Source organism: Erythranthe guttata, chromosome 8 (genome assembly GCF_056151865.1).
Source record: "Erythranthe guttata isolate IM_541 chromosome 8, IM_541, whole genome shotgun sequence".
Taxonomy (NCBI): domain Eukaryota; kingdom Viridiplantae; phylum Streptophyta; class Magnoliopsida; order Lamiales; family Phrymaceae; genus Erythranthe; species Erythranthe guttata.
Genome location: NC_142540.1, coordinates 23,220,373 through 23,240,144, shown reverse-complemented (window position 1 = coordinate 23,240,144; position 19,772 = coordinate 23,220,373). Strand labels below are relative to the sequence as shown.

General features: G+C 35.0%; 2 protein-coding genes across 3 annotated transcripts; one reads left to right on the top strand and one right to left on the bottom strand.

Moving 5' to 3' along the window:
• Positions 1-1,352: 1,352 nt before the first annotated feature.
• On the top strand, positions 1,353-11,305 carry LOC105965099 (Calcium-binding EF hand family protein). 2 transcript variants are annotated; one of them, XM_088822436.1, is made up of 13 exons: positions 1,353-2,087; positions 3,233-4,262; positions 5,275-5,463; positions 5,543-5,760; positions 7,131-7,205; positions 7,596-7,667; positions 7,749-7,847; positions 7,965-8,030; positions 8,103-8,217; positions 9,394-9,462; positions 9,577-9,907; positions 10,005-10,130; positions 10,248-11,305. In XM_088822436.1, the coding sequence occupies exons 1-13, from the start codon at positions 1,947-1,949 to the stop codon at positions 10,306-10,308; spliced, it is 2,592 nt and encodes an 863-aa protein (XP_088678562.1). In that variant the 5' UTR covers positions 1,353-1,946; the 3' UTR covers positions 10,309-11,305. The 2 variants fall into 2 exon arrangements, with proteins under 2 accessions (XP_088678562.1, XP_012845068.2); XM_012989614.2 differs by having other exon boundaries at positions 1,438-2,087; positions 10,005-10,122.
• Positions 11,306-12,140: 835 nt separating this feature from the next.
• Positions 12,141-15,565, bottom strand: LOC105965032 (putative protein phosphatase 2C 47). The gene is made up of 4 exons (XM_088822435.1): positions 15,243-15,565; positions 14,153-14,341; positions 13,818-14,023; positions 12,141-12,916 (listed from the first exon to the last, which is right to left on the bottom strand). Exons 1-4 carry the CDS (start codon positions 15,420-15,422, stop codon positions 12,358-12,360), a joined length of 1,134 nt encoding a protein of 377 aa, XP_088678561.1. The 5' UTR covers positions 15,423-15,565; the 3' UTR covers positions 12,141-12,357.
• Positions 15,566-19,772: the final 4,207 nt, after the last annotated feature.

The window sequence follows — 19,772 nt, the reverse complement described above, 5'->3', positions numbered from 1 at the left end:
CATACAAAATATAACTTTTTTATCAAGAAAATTAGAGCAATCCGGTTGATATTGCGGACATCGTTGTCGGCGGTGAAACTGCGTGCGTAAAATTGCACTGAAAATCAGAGTGTGGATTCTTTATACACTGTATGCACAATGTTTGAAAAATTAAGATAAATGAGGGTTTTAATGCACAATGTCAAAGAGACAACAAGAAGTTGCATCACTGCACTTACATCATACGATTTGCTGCTAGTGGTGTAAGTGGTTTTGACTTCTTATCATAGGATGTAAATGCTAATTGTTTCGACATATCGGCATTTTCCGACATTTCAACCTATTACAAGTAGGATTGCTAATTGAGTCAGGCCTATTCCAAATTCGATTGTTCGATCCGATTTTATTTGAGACAGACCTAATTAACATCTGCTTATGTTCGAATTTGAGTCATTTTATCAAACCCGAAAAATTTATTAGCAGAGTTTGAGCTTATTATGGCTCAATCCGAATAGAGTTTGATCCAATAAGAAATTTAAAAATTTATTTAAATTTATTATTTGACATATTTATTAGCACTTATATTATACAATTAACGCTAATTGACCGAAAAACTTTGATGATTAATGAAAATTTGAATTTACATCCATTCACTGTAGTTGTTTTTAAGCTGATATTAAAAAATAATTTAACAAGTATTCACGGTTTTCATTTAATTTATCTAAAATATTTCTCTTATTTGCCAATGATAGAAACAAAACATTCATTAAAAACTCGTTTTATGCAATTTTACGAATATTTGCAGTACATGGGTATATACATGATCTGTTTTTTAGAGCCCGATTAAAGCCCGGAGCTTGAAATGTTATGAGTCAAGTATGAGCCTTCAACTACAAAGACCGATGTTATGTGAGTTTGAACTTCTAATCATAAAATCCGATGATATTTGAAGGTGATCGAGCCTATCATGGCTAAGGCTCACATAGCCAGATTGTCACTCTTATTCACCGGTGTACCATTTTTGCTAAAAACTTTTTATTAGAGCAACTCCAATGGATTATTAACTGCGGTATTAAAACCGTTAATTACCCCATAAACACCTTTTCGATATCCCAAAATTAAAAATATCTACTCCAATGGAAGTATCAAAATGGATAAGTATATTGATATTCTACATCTTTGTATGTAAAAATACATCCTGAAAATTGTGTTATAAAAAAAGGAACTACCTAAACACCCAATCACAAAATAACACGTGACAATTACAAATAAAATCACTAAAAAAACTTCCAATTGATTATTAATTTTGATAACCATGATTGAAATATATAAACTTTGTAATTCATGATCATTTGATGCTATGTTTGAGACAAATAAATTCATATAAGTACAAAAATAAAATTATAAAAATAAAATTAAATATTTGATCATACTTTTGAGTTGGAGTTGATATAATCTAACAATATTTGTAGACCAATTAAGAGTGGAAAACAAGAGAGATAGAGAGAGAGCATTTACGGGGGCCGATCGCTAATAGAAACAAAATCATTTTTCCAAATCAAACAAAATAACAAATTGATTCTCCCAATTTCTCCTCTCCGCCCTCCGCCACTGAAAATTCACCAACGGCCCCCATCCACCGCTGCCACCGGGCGGCTCCCTCCTCCACCAATTCCGTCGGCAATCACCGCCGTCGCCGTCGCGTTGCTCGACGACGCCGACAATTTCACGCCGGAAAAAGTCGGTGCAGTGTTCTTCGCTGAGCTCCCCGCACACAACTTCAAAACGACGACGCTGTTGTAACTCTGACAATCGACTCCGTTGCAAGTCCTTTTTGCAGGCAAAGCTCTCATCTCTCCAGATCCTCGCCAAATTCATCGCATCTCGATCAATTTGGATCTGCGAATTGATCCGTGGTTTTGGATCCGACTTCGCGAACAGATTGAAGTGTTTTTGGACCGGAGAGAATGGCGGGGCAAAATCCAAATATGGAGCAATTTGAGGCATATTTTCTGAGAGCCGATATGGATCGGGATGGTCGGGTTAGTGGGAACGAGGCAATTGCTTTCTTCAAAGCCTCGAACTTGCCCCAACAAGTTCTCTTTCAGGTCCGTATATTCTTTTCTCTGTATTATTCCCTTTTTTTTTTTTTTTTTTTTTTTTTTTTCTTATAATGATACTTATACGTTATTCCTGAAGCCGGATTTCCATTGCTGTAATTGGTCTCATCGTAAGCAATTTGCGGATTAGTATGATGAGATGATGGACTAGTTTTTTGATTGTTTTGAATTTGTGGTTAGAGTTTGTGCAATTAGTAACCATGGTATTTGGGATAAGCACTAACTATAAGATTTAAGCATATCTGATGTAAATTTAACTCTCGGGGAAAATAGGGCAGTACAGTTAACAATGGCAATGGCAAGATGAAATTCATTGCTTGAGGTGGATCAGTTTTGTTTGTCGTGCGTCAGTTGGCTAATTTTCTGTTCATTTAGTATCGAGATCAATTTAGAAAGTTATTTGCTGCAACATGGTTCAAGGATTCCTTAAGTGTGATTGAATTGTTTGTCCTTATGTTATCTCATTTCCGTTATGAGTTAGAACTGGCGTAACAAATAAAAATCTACACTTTCCTCGTTTTCCTATGTCCTTCCTCATATTTCTCTACCTGTGTAGTTTCAGTTCTATACATATGACTAGGTATGAAATTCAACTGATAAAATCTATCTTTAAGAATACTTGATATAGTGTGTTGAAACAATAATAACGGATACTATGTTGAAAGGATGTGTAAGAACACGAGGCTGCTAGAAGAGGGTGGGAGGTGTTATAACCAACTTTCTCATTTATCATCTAAGACACTTTATTCCCCATATCTGGACGTCATGCAATGTCTATCTGATTCCTTTATTATGTTTACTTTTTTTTTTTTCTGGTGATTTGAGTGATGAGTAATTTGCTAATTTATTTTTCTTATAATCTAGAAGTTCTAAGAGGCCTCATAAGGTTGCTCGTAAAGTGGGGGTCATTATGTCTTTCCTTAATTAATATTTGTAAATTGTGGATTTCTACTTAGTTATTTAGTTCTCTTACAGCAGGGTCAAACTATTGTTGTTTCTTTAGTAGATATTATTGCTTCAGCTAAAGCATTAGATGATAATTAGATTCACATAAAACCAACTATTACCTTTTCAATCTTTCTGAATATGTTTTGATTTGGAACTGAAATTGACCTTTTTTAGCTTTCGTGCAGATATGGGGGTTTGCTGATCAAAAGCAAACTGGTTTCCTTGGTCGTCCCGAATTTTATAATGCTCTTAAACTTGTTACAGTGGCACAAAGTAAGCGAGCGTTGACTCCAGATATTGTGAAGGCTGCCTTGTATGGTCCAGCTTCATCCAAAATTCCTGCTCCCCAAATAAATCTTGCAGCCTTGTCTGGTCCTCAGTCAACTATGAAGGTAGGTGTGTCTCCGGCACAACCAAGTGGCACTCCTACATCCACCCAAGGTGTAGGTGTAAGTGGCTCCATTCGTTTTCCTTCTCAGCAGAACCAATTCGTAGTGCCACCTCAGCCTCGACCTCCTAGTTCCGGATTCCAGTCTCATCTAGGTGTTTCAGGCCAAGGAATCCCTGTGGCAGGTTCTCCTTACCCGACATCTTCTAATTTGGTTCCTGGGAGTACGGATGGTTCTAGAGCTGGAATTTCTGCTCAGGTTTCCAATAGAAGCTTAAATACTGCAAGTAAGGAAGGCATTGTCTCCGTATCTTCACCTATTACACAACCTAAACCACCAGAAAGTACGGGTTTTTTTCAGTCTGGTCCATCCATGCATAATGACACTGCTTCCCAGGTTGGAAAAGAAGAGTCCAAACCACTGTCAGCTACAGGAAATATGTTCTCAGTGGCACCTTCTCAACCGAAGCAAAACTCCACACAACTTGCATATTCTTCTGGTAGCATACCCCCCTCATCTAACGCAACCTTCACTTCTTTAACAGACTATTCTACCATGAAGCCAAATGATGTTTCTCAACCTCCAGCAATTCAAGCTCACCAGCCCCCATCCACAGAGAAGAAAGTAAATCAACATGTTCTGGCTCCTAATCCAGTTGGAGCTGGAAACCTTGCTTCTGCTCATTCTCAGCCTCCATGGCCAAGAATGACTCCGTCTGATGTTCAGAAGTACAGCAAGGTATTTGTGCAAGTTGACACTGACAGAGATGGAAAAATTACTGCCGAACAGGCACGGGACCTGTTCTTTAGTTGGAAGCTGCCACAAGGTAGGATTTCAGCCATTTATAATCTGGATTTAAATAATTTCTCATGTTATCCGTTTGAACTGGTATCAGTCTTTTGCTGCTTGTTATTTATTTTGATCTAATGAATCATCAGTCAGTTGATAGCAGATAATATCTTTCTCCCTAATGACAAAACGGTGTCCGGCAGGCAATAGCAATTTATTGGACTCTTCAGTATCTATTATTACTAGTGGAACAATACTGAATTGAAGGGTTATAACTTTATATTTTTCACATTACCCCTCTCAAAATTATTATGGAAAACCAAAAATGAGAACCATCGCTATTGATATACCTTGCTTTACGGAGGAAGCCATACATCAATTTGAGTTTTATGATGCTGTTATTTAAGTTTGCATGTATGCTGCATTTAATGCTTTCACTCGGTTAGTACATAGATCCTATATAATAACCAATTCACATATTTCATATCAGTTCTAGTTTCTTTTAGCAAGGAAAACCCTTCAGAAGAAGGGCTATTGGGGCATGGGGTTGAAGAAACATTGACCAGAGCAAGCATTTGGAATTTAAGATTGGCGTACTAGGAGTATAGTCATGGTAATGAAATGAAATGCCACACAATATTTGTTCCAAAATCAGGGTCTTTAGTTGCTCAAGGTTAGAATCAGTAGGACCACTTGCAATTTTGTTTTGGAGGGTTTAAATGGGAAAAAAGGAAAGTAGGAACAGGAGAAAAAATGCCAGAAAAGCTGTAATGTATTTGAATTTTGCAGATTCACTTTGTCTTCATTGATGTTTTTCTCTATGATTAACATAACTTCAGTCTGTTTCATGCTACATGTTGCTTCAGTATAAGAATATTTAATCAAGCCGAAAATTCAAGACGCCGGTATTAATTTGACGAAATATATTCTTTAATATTTTTGGATTTCTTATTATTATTATATTGAAAAAAGTTATGGCACTATTAAGTACATGTTTTTTTTTCGTTATTTTATTAATATTATTTTATTTGTTGCATTTGTTTCTTTAGGGGTCTTAAAGCTTATTTGGGACTTATCGGATCAAGACAATGACAGCATGCTTTCGTTGAGAGAGTTCTGCATTGCGCTCTATTTGATGGAACGATTTCGAGAAGGTCGCCCTCTTCCTAATGTGCTTCCAAACTCTGTTATTGATGGGTCATTGTTTCCTTCCCCAGGTCAACCAGCTGCGGCATATGGTAGGTTTTATTTCTCAATCAACATTCTTTATATCGGAATATAATTCACATGGCTTCATTTCTATCTGACTTTAATTAGGTTACCAACAACCTCAAGGGACTAAGAATGCACGACCACCCCCTTCTGCTGGTGGAAGAAAGCCACCTCGTCCAGTTCCTGTTCCCCAACCTGATGAGCCCATACAAGAAAAGGCCAAAGTCCCAGTGCTGGAGAAACATCTTGTAGACCAACTTAGCACAGAGGAGCAGGATTCGTTAAACAAAAAGCTCGAGGAAGCAAAGGATGCAGAGAAAAAGGTAATTCCATTCTATGCATATTAATTGCAGTTTTTTTTTCTCCCTTTCTCCTCCTTCACCTTCCATTATTTTCTGTTGTTATGGTTCTTAAAATAATTTCTCATCTTGTAAGAGTTTAGGACAATGGAAACTGGTGGCATATGTAGACGTGGTAGGTTCTGTGAGGTGTATATTGTATATATATACTAACTATGAATATTTTCCAACGTTGGTCGTTTAATACCTTTAATATAATTATGAGGAACATGTTAAGAGTTACACTTTGGTGGTACAGTGCCGTTAATTTTTTACAGGAACCCCATCCTAAAAACAATATGGAAGAAGGGCAGAGTATTTACTTAATTAATAAATTCTATGTATGTTGGTCATTAAAAAATTATGGTGCTTTTCTTGTCTTACTTTCCTGTTTCTTCAGGGGATGAATTACAACTACTTGCTTGCACTTGCGGCGATGATTCAAATGTTATTTGCCGCTCATGTGCCTTTCACGAGGCTTAATATCATACTGCATGATGTTGTTGCTACAAATGAAATGCCATTATTAGCTTCCTTTTTCTGAAAATGACATTGAAACTTGTGGAACTTATAGCCCCGAAATTCTGAGGGAGCCGTGATAGTTGCATGTATATTGCTACTATATGTGCTCTCCTTGTCGTTTTGAATTTTGATGGTTGCATATTTTTGCTGAATGCATTTTACACCAGTCGTATCCTCTATGTCTAGGTGTACTATTATGCAAGTAATTTGTGCTGATGAGACAATTCATTCGGTTCCTCATCCCAAGAAGTTAAATTCCTTTCCTTGGCATCTGTGCTTTCAAATTTTACGTAGCCCATCAGAACTAGGTGAAATATAACTTAGAGAAACACTTCTAGGCTAAGAACTTCTCACTAACGCTTTAATTTGTGTACTGTTTTGGTTAGCCATAGTGGCCATATCCTTGAAAGTAAATATTTGATGTGGGGGTAGAACTTTCTAATATGGCTACCTATTTTCGGATTTTGCTTTCTTCTTTGCTAACATAAATATAATCTTTTGATCATTGGACTATTATTGAGTTACTTAGTGGATGATGATTGACATTTTAAAGGTTCAGTCCAGGATTTCTGCTAATATTTGAAGAATTGATTTTATAGGGTTGGTTCCATAAGTTTATGTTTCTGTTCAGCCTTATTCTGATGTTTGATTCAAATGATAAACATAATATACTTAGACAAAAACAAGAAATAGTATCTTCCACACAAGAACAGTTCCCTTCAGGTTAGGTGGAAGGCAATCCCGAGTTAAATGAAAAAGTTTCTGAACGTGGGATCATAACTTTCCTCACCCCAGAACATTCAATAAATTATCTCTGTTTGCTTCTCTTGCAGGTAGCAGATTTGGAAAAGGATATTGTAGAAGCCAAACAAAAAATTCAGTTCTACCGTGCCAAGATGCAAGAACTTGTGAGTTGATTGCTCATCTTAGTTGCTACAAGGAAAATGTTCACTTACAGTTTCAGGCTTTTATATCCATTTTCATAGAGATAGTCATATGCATATGCACATTTGTATACATATTTAGTGAGAATCACATTTTTTGCATTTGGGGAGGTTGCTAAATGGAACTTATAAGTTCATTAATGTTCATCGTAGCTCTGGTCTCTGATCTGAGTGTTGCTCTTAGAGATTAGAGAGTATATTATTTGCCTTAATAATCTTGGTCATTTTAAGGCCCGTTGAAGTTTTCTCTTAGATTTTGAATATCCTCTCTTGGAACTTTATGCATTAAATGAAGAGAGTTTCAGCTGAGAATGAACTATTTGCTGCCTTTTCTAATAGCATCACTTGCTGCAGATTCTGTACAAAAGCCGATGCGATAATCGGCTGAACGAGATCACCTCAAAAGTTGTTGAAGACAAAAAAGAGGTACACTGTTTAAGATGATTGGCGTAGATTTCCATTTGACTTTGCATTTTGTTGGACTAACTTAGTCTGAGCTGTTTTTAGGCTGAGTCATTAGCAAAGAAATATGAAGAGAAGTACAATAAGAATGGAGCTGTTTCATCTAGATTGACCATTGAAGAATCCACATTTCGTGATATTCAGGTATTCTTGTCACCTTCTTTTGCTATATGCCGGTATAACCAATTATTTTGTGTAGAGAATTGCAAGCTTAAACTTTTAGAATGTTCACTTATGTAAATTTAACAATCCTGGTTGTAGGAGAAAAAAATGGAACTGTACCGCGCAATTGTTAGACTGGACCATGATAAAGCTGATGGTATTCAGGTATGTGGTGCCTTCACCTGACTTTACAAAGACTCGATAATATTTTCTTAATCTGGAATTTGGTTTCTACAGGATCGAGCTAATAAAATCCAGTTAGAGGTTGAGGAACTAGTTAAAGCCTTGAATGAACGGTGCAAAACTTATGGACTACGTGCGAAACCAACTTCACTTCTCGAGCTTCCATTTGGTACGTATTATCATGTGAATAACTATAAATTTATCCTTTTCTTTCATTTATTGCTGTAACTTGAAGTCTTGAACTATAAGAAACAATTGCTTTTACTGCTGGTTGGGAAAATCATTTAATTGAACTTCATATGTTCTTTTTCCTACTCTTAGTTACTCAAAGAAATTTGCATTTTAAGCTCGACAGCATTAAAGAATCTGTTGATTGCTATCCTTTCTGTATGACTTCCTCTTTCACCTCCACCCACGGCCACCTCTCCACCTCGTTGTTGTTTTTTTCTTCTCTTGATAACTTCCATTGCAAATGAAAAGCCCTGATAATCAGTATTTTCCTTATAGCAACCATGATCTGTCGTTATGATGAGTGGCTGGTCGGTTGATACTGGAAAGATCTTTGTTCTTTTCTTTCTTAATCTCATTTTTGTTTAAAAAGATAAATTTTAAACAACCAAATAGGGTAAAGTGTTAGTCAAATCGAACTTAATACGGAGGTTTGGATAATTAATTTTGTAAGGATCTAGCTGTAATGAGACTAATTTAGAGTGGGCGGTGTAAGTTCAACGAAAAATACCATTATTGTGAATGTAAAAATCTCATTTATTAGGTTTCGGATTGATTTGTAACCTAAATCGAACCGCAAGGGAGGTTTGTGTAATTGTTCAAACCTGAAGGTCTAGACCCATATATATGCTTTTTAAATGCACAGGTGCGTTTTCATTAGTAAGTAAGGTCAGTCAATTTTTATTAAAATATAAAATGGACAAAATTTGTTGATGGTTGAATTAGGGGGACTAAAGTTGTATGGTGTAAAGGGCTATAATTTTACTTCTCCCTCCAACATGCATAAGTTCACAGTATTAACCTCTCCTTGTCTAATTCTGCATCTCATTTCCAATTAGTGGGTCAAAAAGTTTCGGTTTTCTAAAATTTTCAAACTGTTTCTACGTGTCTGATTGGTCGGAGCTTAATCCTGCTAAACAACAGCTACAAAAGTCTGATTGACAACAGGAAAGTTCAATAAAGAGCATAACAAACAGCTAGATAGGGTGAAAAAAATCAGATTGATTTTGCTTTACCACCTGGCTAATACGATAAATGTTAGAATTGGACATCATGTTCTACGAGTGATATGCTTGATGATTTCCGTGTAACACTTGTTGCTAAAATTCTTCTCCAGGTTGGCAATCTGGCATTGAAGCAGCAGCCGCGGATTGGGATGAAGCTTGGGATGTGTTCGAAGATGAAGGTACTCTTACTGTTCGATAATTCTGATGCTAAAATAAAATGAGATTTTTCAATTTTTCGTTTTTTTTACGTATAATCTTCACTTATTCGATTGCTAAACCATTCACAATTTCAGGATTTATGCAAGTCAAAGAGCTTACTCTCGAAGTGCAAAACATCATTGCCCCTCCCAAACCAAAGACTTCATTGATTAGAGAGAGAGTTACTTCTTTAGATAGCAGCGATACTTCAAGATCACCATCTAAAGCTGATGACAAGTCAGAAATCACAAATTCTGAACTTGATAATGAGAGGCCAAAAGCCACCAACATTGAGAAAACAGCAAGAAGTCCACCTGGCAGTCCAGCTGGCAGTAATGCAGCTGAGAGCCCATCAAAGGAATTGCACGATCTGCGAATGAGGAACATCAATGTAAATGGTTCACCTCGTGCATTCGACACCCAAAGGTAGTTTATTCCTTCTGTTTCGTGATTCTTTTCTGCCTTTCCGTGTTTTTTGTTAAGTATTTAGTTTGATTTAGAGTCTCTTGATTTGCTAATACAGTGAAATTGGTGGAGCCGATTCTGTACATTCTGGGGAAAAAGGTTTCGATGAACCAGGTTGGGATTCCTTTGATGCCCATTATGACTCAGATGCACAATCGGAATTCAATTCTTTCAAGGTATTAAGGCATCAGTTCAATGCGGTGTATATATATATATATATATATATATATATATTCTTTCAAGGTATATTTTCCCCCATTGCATGCTCTTCCACTAAACTATTTGTTTCACTATAATTCAGGACTTTGAACGTGAAAGAAGAAACGGAAGCTCTTTATTTGGTGACGAAGACTGGGGTCTAAACCCGATTAAAACTACATCCACGGACTCAGATAGAACATTTCCAAACCAAGGACCATTCTTCGATTCAGTTCCGAGTACCCCACTCTATAATTCCACCAACTCTCCTAATGCAGATAACATTTTCTCAGGCAAGCCGTTCGGATTTGCAGATTCTATGCCAAGCACGCCAATGTACAATTCTAGCATCTCTCCTCGGAAATTCAACGAAGATCAAGAAGAACACTATTCATTCGAAAGCAACAGCTTCTCGAGATTCGATTCCTTCAACATGCACGATAGCGGTCCTTTTGGTTCACGCAATGATTCCTTCACGAGATTTGATTCCATGCGTAGCACTCGAGATTCTGAGTACGACCAGGGCTACTTTGCACCACAGGAATCTTTGACCAGATTTGACTCTTTTCGTAGCACGGCAGATTCCGATTACAACTTTGGGCAGTTTACTCCACGTGATTCTTCTTTCAGTAGATTTGATTCCATGCGTAGTAGCACAAGGGAATCTGAGTATGGCCACGGTTTTCCATCGTTCGATGATGGTGCGGATCCTTTTGGATCCAGCGACCCGTTTAAGGTATCGAGTGAGGATCAAACTCCGAGGAAAGATTCTGACAGCTGGAAAGCTTTCTAAACTTTTCCTATTTTTTTTTTCTTTTGCCATTCTTTCTCTTGTGTGCGCCCTATCGTCATTCGTCTGTTGTGTTTGTAACTTCTTCTGTTGTGACCCATTTTCGAGGTATGGCAGTTTTCTTATCCTTTGATTTGGCGGGAAATAGTTGATTGATCGGTTTTATCTGTACCATTTTCACCTTAGTATTGTGGTTACCTAGAACATATTATTTTTTTTTAGTTGATTATTGTTTTCCTTTTTGTTGATGTTTTTTTTTGTGGAGAGATTGTTGATGTTAATATATTCATATTTTTTTTTGTATCCTGGTAGTGTTGTAACATTTGTAACAGATATGAAGTGACTTCAATTGATTGGTGTTTGAGATGGTTATATTGATGAGAGATTTGCTATGGCAAATTATGTATTTTAGAGTTTTGTTCCTACATCTCTAGTATAAGTTCAAAAAGCAGCTTTACAAAGATTAAATTTAAGAAAATTAGTTTGATTTAATTTAAAAACACCCTCTTATTTACATGCCATCATCCCCCACCTAGGGGATAGGACCAGCAATTTAGCTGAACCTAACCAAAGCCCGATGACTAGATTTCATTATATAATTTTTAGTAAGCCGGATTGAGTTTGAACTATTTTATAAAACACAATTCATTTATTAGCCGAGTTTGAGTCTATTGTGGCTCAACCCGAATAAAATTCGACCGATTAAGTTAATAATTAAATAAATAATACATTTATAATTTTACGTTTCTTCATTTTGGACTCTGATGCATTATTGGTCATATGAATTATTTAGGGATTAAACATTTGCAATGTTAAGCTTCGTTTGTTTTAAGGAACAAACTACGTTTTTTTATTTTATTTTGCGACTATAGTTTTTATCTTATTTTACTTGTAATAAATATCTTAGATTTTCCACTTCAGCTGTGAAGTTTTTTTTTTCTTTTTTTTAACACATGCGACTGCAAAGTTGTTCGCGCGATATAAATCCGAAACCTGAAAAAATACAGGAGCCGGGTTTGAGCCTATATTAATGTATCCGATAGGATAACAACTTGAGCCTATAGTAATAAAGTTCGATGGTATGTGAGTTTGAGTCAACCCAAGCTCGGCTCACATGTCCCGATTGACAGCCCTACACCCATCTATATCAATTCTATAATTATTTTCCTTGTCATATTCGGACTGGAGACAGAATACAACACACCAAAGAAAAATCTGAAACAATTGGGGAAAAAAAAGAACATTTACATAAATCGAAATACTTATTGAGATCACATTCTAACTAGACTGACTCCATGCCAATACAAATTAAAACCATCATACATCTATCCCTACAATTCCAAACTATTGATGACTAACAACTATTTAAAAAAGAAAAGAAAAAAGAAAAAAGAAACACAAACTCAAATGTGAGAGACTAATCTCAAGAATTACTAATAAGCACATCTTTCAAAAGATCCAACCCTTCGGCCGATATACTCCTCCTCTTATTCGATTTCGGTACAATGATTTGCGGAGGAGGATCCTTCGAGAAACAAACAACCACAACCGTCAGATTATCGCACGTGTTTCTCTTAAGAGCCTCTTTCACAAGCTCCTTCGAACACTTGTGCGGGTCGTTGTGCACCATAAGCTCCTTGCGTACAATTGTTACCGCGTATTGGCTACTCATCACATCCCATAGACCATCGCACCCGATTATCAAGAACTCATCTTCTTCGGTCAAGATCGTCTCGTGTAGCTCGGGTTCCGAGCTCAAGGGACACTTGGCACCTTTAGAGCCCTTGATGTGCCAGTCACCTAGTGCACGAGCCACGGAGAGTTGACCGTTGAGATAACCGTCGTAGATAACTCCACCTAACTTCTCTATTCTAACTCTTTCGGATGTGCAGTTGGGCTTGTGGTCTTTCGTCAGTTCTATTGCTCTTCCTCTTTTTCCGAGCACGGCTCGTGAATCGCCGGCGTTCGCGATGATTACAGTCCTGTCATATTAGCGTATACCAAGAAGGACGAAAAAAATCCCAATAAAAAAGTTAGATATATACAATATGATCACTAGATTTGTGGGTTAACTTCATTCAACACCCCTTAGTAAGACCCCCGGTGATATACATGTTAGCAAAACCCCCCATGATTCAAATTTATCAGCAAACCACCCCTAAATTCGCATCACTTAGGGGGTTGAGTGCTACAAAAATTTCGGGTAGGGGTAGGAGCGGGGTGGTTGCTAATTGTTGGAGATATAAATATTAAATGATGCATCTCACTAATAACTTAAACTTTTGGCTGATATGGTCATTTAACATGACTTCAGAGCCACCCGAGTCCGGTCAAATGGAAGGTGTTATGTTCGAATCTCATAGGCTTCAACAATTCCAAAATTCTAAATGAAAAACTTCAAATTTAATTCACCTGCACTCGAGGGGGCGTGTTGAGATGTTAAATGATACATCCCATTAATAGCGCAGTCATTCTTCACTAAGGGGGTGTTTGCAAAAGCTTTTTAAAAGTGATTATGAGCTTTTTTTTTCTTCTCATAATCTGTTTTTCAGGTGTTTAAAAAATCAACTTTTGCTTTTGCTTCTCTTAAAATAATCTTCTTTAAGTTTTTTTATTAAAGTTCATTTTTCGGAATAATTGCATCCACGCCCAACTTTTAAAATAAGCACTTAAAACTGGCTTAACTCACAATCACTAACTTCTACTTTTAAATAATCATTTGAAAACACCACCTAATATTTATAATAACTTATGCTATTGGTTGAAGTGGTCATTCAACAGTTATATTTATAACACGAGCAATTTTTTAGCAATTCTATATAACACAAGGGTGATGAATGCGATAAACTCCTAGATTTTTATAGTCAAATTAATTTGTTGTACCTTCCCAACATGAGAGCGGTGAGAGCCGTGGTGCCGGATGAATGGTCGAGATTCTTGGCATCCAAGAGCGCATGATCGGCTTTCACGAAAGCATTCTTGAGTGCTCTTTTCACACCATCCGGAAAATTGAAATCCTCGACGATGAACTTAAGTATATTCTTTTTAGTGAATGATGCCGCATCTGTGCCACCATGACCATCAAACACCTTGATGAAAAAAAAGTGAGTTAATTAATTGTTAACCACTTTTACGTCAAATACTTGATATTAAATTAGTTAATTAACAAGAATCGAAAGTATTAGGGTACATATATATATATATATATATATGTATACCCCATAAAACGCTCGAGGAGAGGGTAAACCATTAGCTGCACCGAGATGTTCAGAAAGATCGTCAACACATATGTACTCATCCTCCATATATGGCTTTGGGCCTATCTCGGAGCAACTTCCCGAACGAAATATAGGTACGAATCCCGAGTCCTTGCTCGATGATTTTGGACCAATTTCGATAGGACACTCCTATACATTGAAATGAAGTCGAATGATTTTCGAAATTAAATTTCCACTCTAAAATCGTATATGATAATACCAACAATAGTACAAATGACTTGCTTTTAATTTCCCCAAAACAATCATATCTTCTAGTGCTAATCTTAATTTTCATGAAATTGGATCAAGTGCAAAATCCAACTAATATGAAGCTAGAAACTTTGTCATAAGTTATCCGATTTATAGAAATCAAACAAACATATAAAGATAAAACTAAGGTCGAAAATTGACCAAACTATCGCCTCCTCAACTTTGCACGGAAAAGCTAGTTCAAACTTTGTTTACGGAACACAACAAACCAAATTTGAATATTTCCGTCATTCAATATTACCTGAAAATTCAACTCGAGCTCGATTGGACAACAAAAAAAAAAAAAAACAATAATAAAGAAAGAAAGAAAACCTATGCATAAAACGATCAAACTACTAAAACGATCAAACTACTGTTGAGTGATCACCTCAACCAACAATTTAAGTTAGTGAAATGCATAATTTAATTCTAGTATCTCCAATACATCTTCCAATACAACAAATTACATTAGAAGCCTTGCACTTGAAATATTTGAAATGGACAGTTGTGGCATAAAACACAAGACCTTTTCATTTGGTTGGCTCTGATATGTGGTGGGTGGCTCTGATATGACACTATACCACGTTGAATGATCATCTCAACCAAAAGTTTAAGCAGTTAGTGAAATAGTTAGTGAAATGTATCATTTAATATTAATAACTCCAATAACCACTACTCAAACTTAGTTTACGTCAAACTCGAAGAAAACTCGTTGTAACTCGACTCACAACAAATATTTGAAAGAAATCCAAAGAGAGAAAACGTTGAACAAAAAAAAGAGAGAAGGATTTATGGTACTGACCAGTGTAAAGGGATCAGCCAAAGTTGCATGGCTGATGCAATGCCGCATCAATGGAGGGCGTGACACTTTTGCTTGGGCAGAATCGTCATTTTCCTCTTGCTGTATTTTCTTTTCAATCTCTTTCGAATATCCATTTTCCAATTTACCTTGATACGATATTGCATCTGTGCCTGGACCCATCTAATTTATTTTTATTTATTTATTATTTATTTTTTAATTTAATTTATTGATTTGAGCTCATGAAAGAAGAAAGTAACCCATAATTAATTTTAGAGTTAGAGAGAAGGTGGAAGAAAAGAAGAGGCAAAGAATGGGAGTAGGACAAGGTTTGTTGGTTGTATGTGAGTGGCTTTCAATGGCTTTTAGCTTTCATGCACACATTTGTAGGGAAACCTTCTGAGTTTCTTACACGTATTTTTTGTGACTTGGCACCTTTTTCTTTTCTTTATACCAGTACAACCTCCATAAAATAACCTCGCTTAAATAATAGATTTTCCCGGTCCCGATTCGGGGACAACGTGCTAAATTAATAATTCGCTAAATTTATAAGATAATACACATTTGAAAATTTTATGAAGCCCCATATAATATATAAATTAATAATGCATAAAATTATAATTCTTAAATTACATCGTACAGATCTATGAAGGCTTAATACAATACAATACAATATAATATAATAGTCGCTTGTTTCTTGTTGAAGTTCACATTAACATCAATCTTGTCCCTCACTTTTCTTAACATGGTTAGAACTTTCGATATAGTTTTCTCATAACTCAACATAAAATCGTTATATACCATTGCTACTTTAAGAGCTTTCGTTCGTGAAACAGGCTCTATATATAGTGCATTTAACTAATAATACTATGAGTAATATACACGTAATTAAAAAAATGTATTTATTGAAAATAATAATAAAAGTAATTTCATAAATTAATAAGTTATTAACTAATGTATAAATTAATAATTATTAATTTATTGATAAGTTAATATTTCACTAAATTAAAGAAATTTTGACGGTCCCAATTGTATTAATTTATAGAGGTTTAACTGTATATTTGACATGGAAATCGAAGAAATTTTCGTTTTCCACCGATTACGTTTTGATTTTTTTCTTTTTCGAACTATATTTTTTTTCGTTCTAAATTTTGAAATTTCGATTTCAAAATTTTCTCGACTAGGATTGGAATAAATATGAGATTCTGATTTTCTCTACGGTCCGATTTCAATTTTTGAAAATTGTGATTTTTTTACTGAAATCTACACTTATAATATACTCCCTCCGTTCCTAAATAGGTGTCGTTTTTCACTTTGGCACAAATCTTAAGAATCTTAATAAATATGTCTTGATTTTAGGGAAATAGATATTGATGGACCAAAATATCCTTGTTTATTAATTAATGCAGGAATAATGCTATAGAGTTAACAAGGGTAAAATTGAAAAATAAGCAATTAATGCAGCATTAGAATTGTAAAGTAACTAATAATATGAAACAAAAAAAATTCTCAAAAGAGACAGATATTATGGAACAGAGGAAGTACATATTGTTATGTATTTTTGTTGAAAATTTCCATATTCCACCGATTCCGATGCAAAAGTTTCCAATTTTCAAACATTTTTTTTCATTCCAATTCCCAAAGTTCTATTTTTTAAGTTATATAGTTTTCCACTTTTTATTTAAAAAAAAAAAAAGAATCAAGGGGTTTTGCGCGTAAAATCCCTTTGGTCTAGTTTTATATACAATTTAGTCCTTAGTAGTATGCTTTGGACACTGCCACTACCTCTTTTAAATTTCGCTTACAGTTAGCTCACTACTCAGCCTAGAAGGGGGGAGTGCAGTGTCCAAAGTATACTACTAGGGACTGTCCCATATATGAAATTGCTTTCATTAAGTTTTTAATATTCAATTTATGGTGTATTGAGAAGATCCATTTTGTTTGACGATAGAAAAAACTATTATTTTTTTTAAAGATACAAAGTGCCAAAATACCATATTTTAAGGGTGCAGAGTGGAATTAAGGGATTCATTAATTATTAGGGGTATATGTTAAGAGCCCCTCAAATCAAACCTAATTTGATCTAAATTACAACCTTAAATTTAATCTTTTAATTAAATCCCTACTTTCAAATAATATATGAGCAACATCCTTTAATTTTTTTTAATCCATAGTTTACCCTTATACCCTAAATATAATATCTATGTATTCACGTTTCTACTATCAGATCTATTTCTTTTATTTTGTTTTTTTTCTCTGCTTCTCTCTCGTTCTCTCCCTCTCGTTCTTTCCCTCTCTCAATCTCTATCTCTCCACATCCCTCTCGTCGCTCAGTAATGGTTGAGCTGGTGATGGCGGCTATGGCGGTGGCTATGGTGGCGGAGAACAACAGATCTGCAAATTCCGGCGGTGGAATCGAGAGAGTTTGGTGGAGGCGGCAGCGACGGGTGGGGGCTGAGGTTGTGATTATGGTTGAAATGTTATGGAAAGTATATTTTGACTAATCAATTGAATCTAATTTCCTTGTGTTTGAAAGATTTTTGTTTGATTTAGGTTGTTCAAATGTCAGATTTAGGTTTTTCCAAAGTTGGTAGGTGACTACAGTCGCAGTGGCTATGAGCGTGGGTTGCTAGGGTTGGCGGCGGCTGCGTTGACTGCTAGGGTTTGCGACGTTTATGAGTTTTTGGTGGTTAGGGTTTAGTAGTAAAGCATAGTACACCGTAGTATACTATATTACACCGTAGTATACTATAGTACGCCACTACACTATAGTATACTATAGTACGTCATAATACACCATAGTCTACTACAAAAAAAATTTAAAATATATAAATTGAAATTAAAAAAAAAAATAGCATGTCTTTTTTTTTTTGTAATATTTAATTTTATGTAGAAAAATAAAGAAATTTTTATAATAGTGTATAAAATACCAAAATGAATAAAGAAAAAAAGGATGACAAGCGGATATTCTGAAGAAAAAAATATTAGATGGAAATATGAAAATATTAAATGCATAATAAATAAAATGACAAATACAGTTTGAAATTTACTTAATGAATATTTCGAATTTGTGAGTGGAGGGAATTTTTGGATGAAATTTGTAAAGGATGTGAAACAATTGTTTAGTTAGACTTGTCATTAAGTTCAAATAAGTTTTGTCACCAGAGACCTATATCCCGATACCCCTAATTATTAATTATAAGATGTGTGTGAATTATATTTCCTATGAATTATGCGATTGGTTACCCTTTAGCCTTTAAGGCTAAATTTACATTATTAGCCCTTGCAATTTGTGTTCCACCCAAATTTTGAATCGAAATAGACACGTCACACGATAGGGAGAATTACACTTTTGGTCCCTCAATGTTTGGCCCGATTCCACTTTTGGTCCTTATTGTTCCAAACTGAGCAAAGTTCACATCCAAGGTTCAATTTTAAACACTTTTGTTTCCCGTCGTCACATGTCCGTTAGCAAGTAACGGAAAACACTATTTTTGGGGTAAAAATTGAAATTTAAAATTTTTTTGGGCTTGAAAAATAATTAAAAAAAATTAGCTAATCAAATTATTTTTAAAAATTAAAAAATATATGAGACCATAAAAACAGATCCCAAAACTCAAAACTCTTCAAAAACCAACCACAAAAAAATAAATAAAATAAATCCCAAACCGAATAAAAAAATTCCCAAACTGAAGAAAAAATTAATTAAAATATTTTTGGGACTGGAAAATAATTATAAATTTAAAATATACTACAATTATTTTTTTATTATATTAAGTATTAATGAAATTTCTAATTATTTTCGAGCCCCAAATATTTTAATTAATTCTTCTTTTTTCAGTTTGGGAAAAATTTCATTTTTTTCTTTGGTTTGGTTTTTAAGGAGCAAGGTTGATGAATTTTTTTACGTTGTCAGAGAGTTTGTAATTATTAAAAATAATTTGTTAAGCTAATATGTTTTTTTACTTTTAAAATTTTTAATTATAAGTAGTACACTTCAAGTTTTTAATTATTTTTCAGCCCAAAAATTTTTAAATTTCAATTTTAGACCCAAAATAGTGTTTTTCTTACTTGCTAACGGGTATGTGACGGCGTGGATCGAAAGTGATTAAAATTGAACCTTGGAAGTGAACTTTGTTCAATTTGGAACAACGGAGAACAAAAGTGGAATCGGGTCAAACATTAGGGACCAAAATTGTAATTCTCGCTCACACGAATACACTAAATAATTTAAAAATAGTTTTTACCCTATCTTTTTGCCTAATCACTATCTTTATATATAAAAGAAAGGTTTTGCCCCGAAACCCTAATCCCATTTTTGTGATATATTTGTAACCATAAGGTCATTTTTGGAAAAACATTATTCAATCATATTTTGGACGGTTTCTTTAGCACCGTTAGAGTAGAGTCCTTATTTCCATCATTTATTCTGTTTCTTTAGCCGGTAAGTTTTTCCTTCTTTTTCTCCTGATTTTTTGCAGACGTGTTCCACCTAAGTAGTTGTGTGTGTAGTTTAGTTTATTCGACAACTTC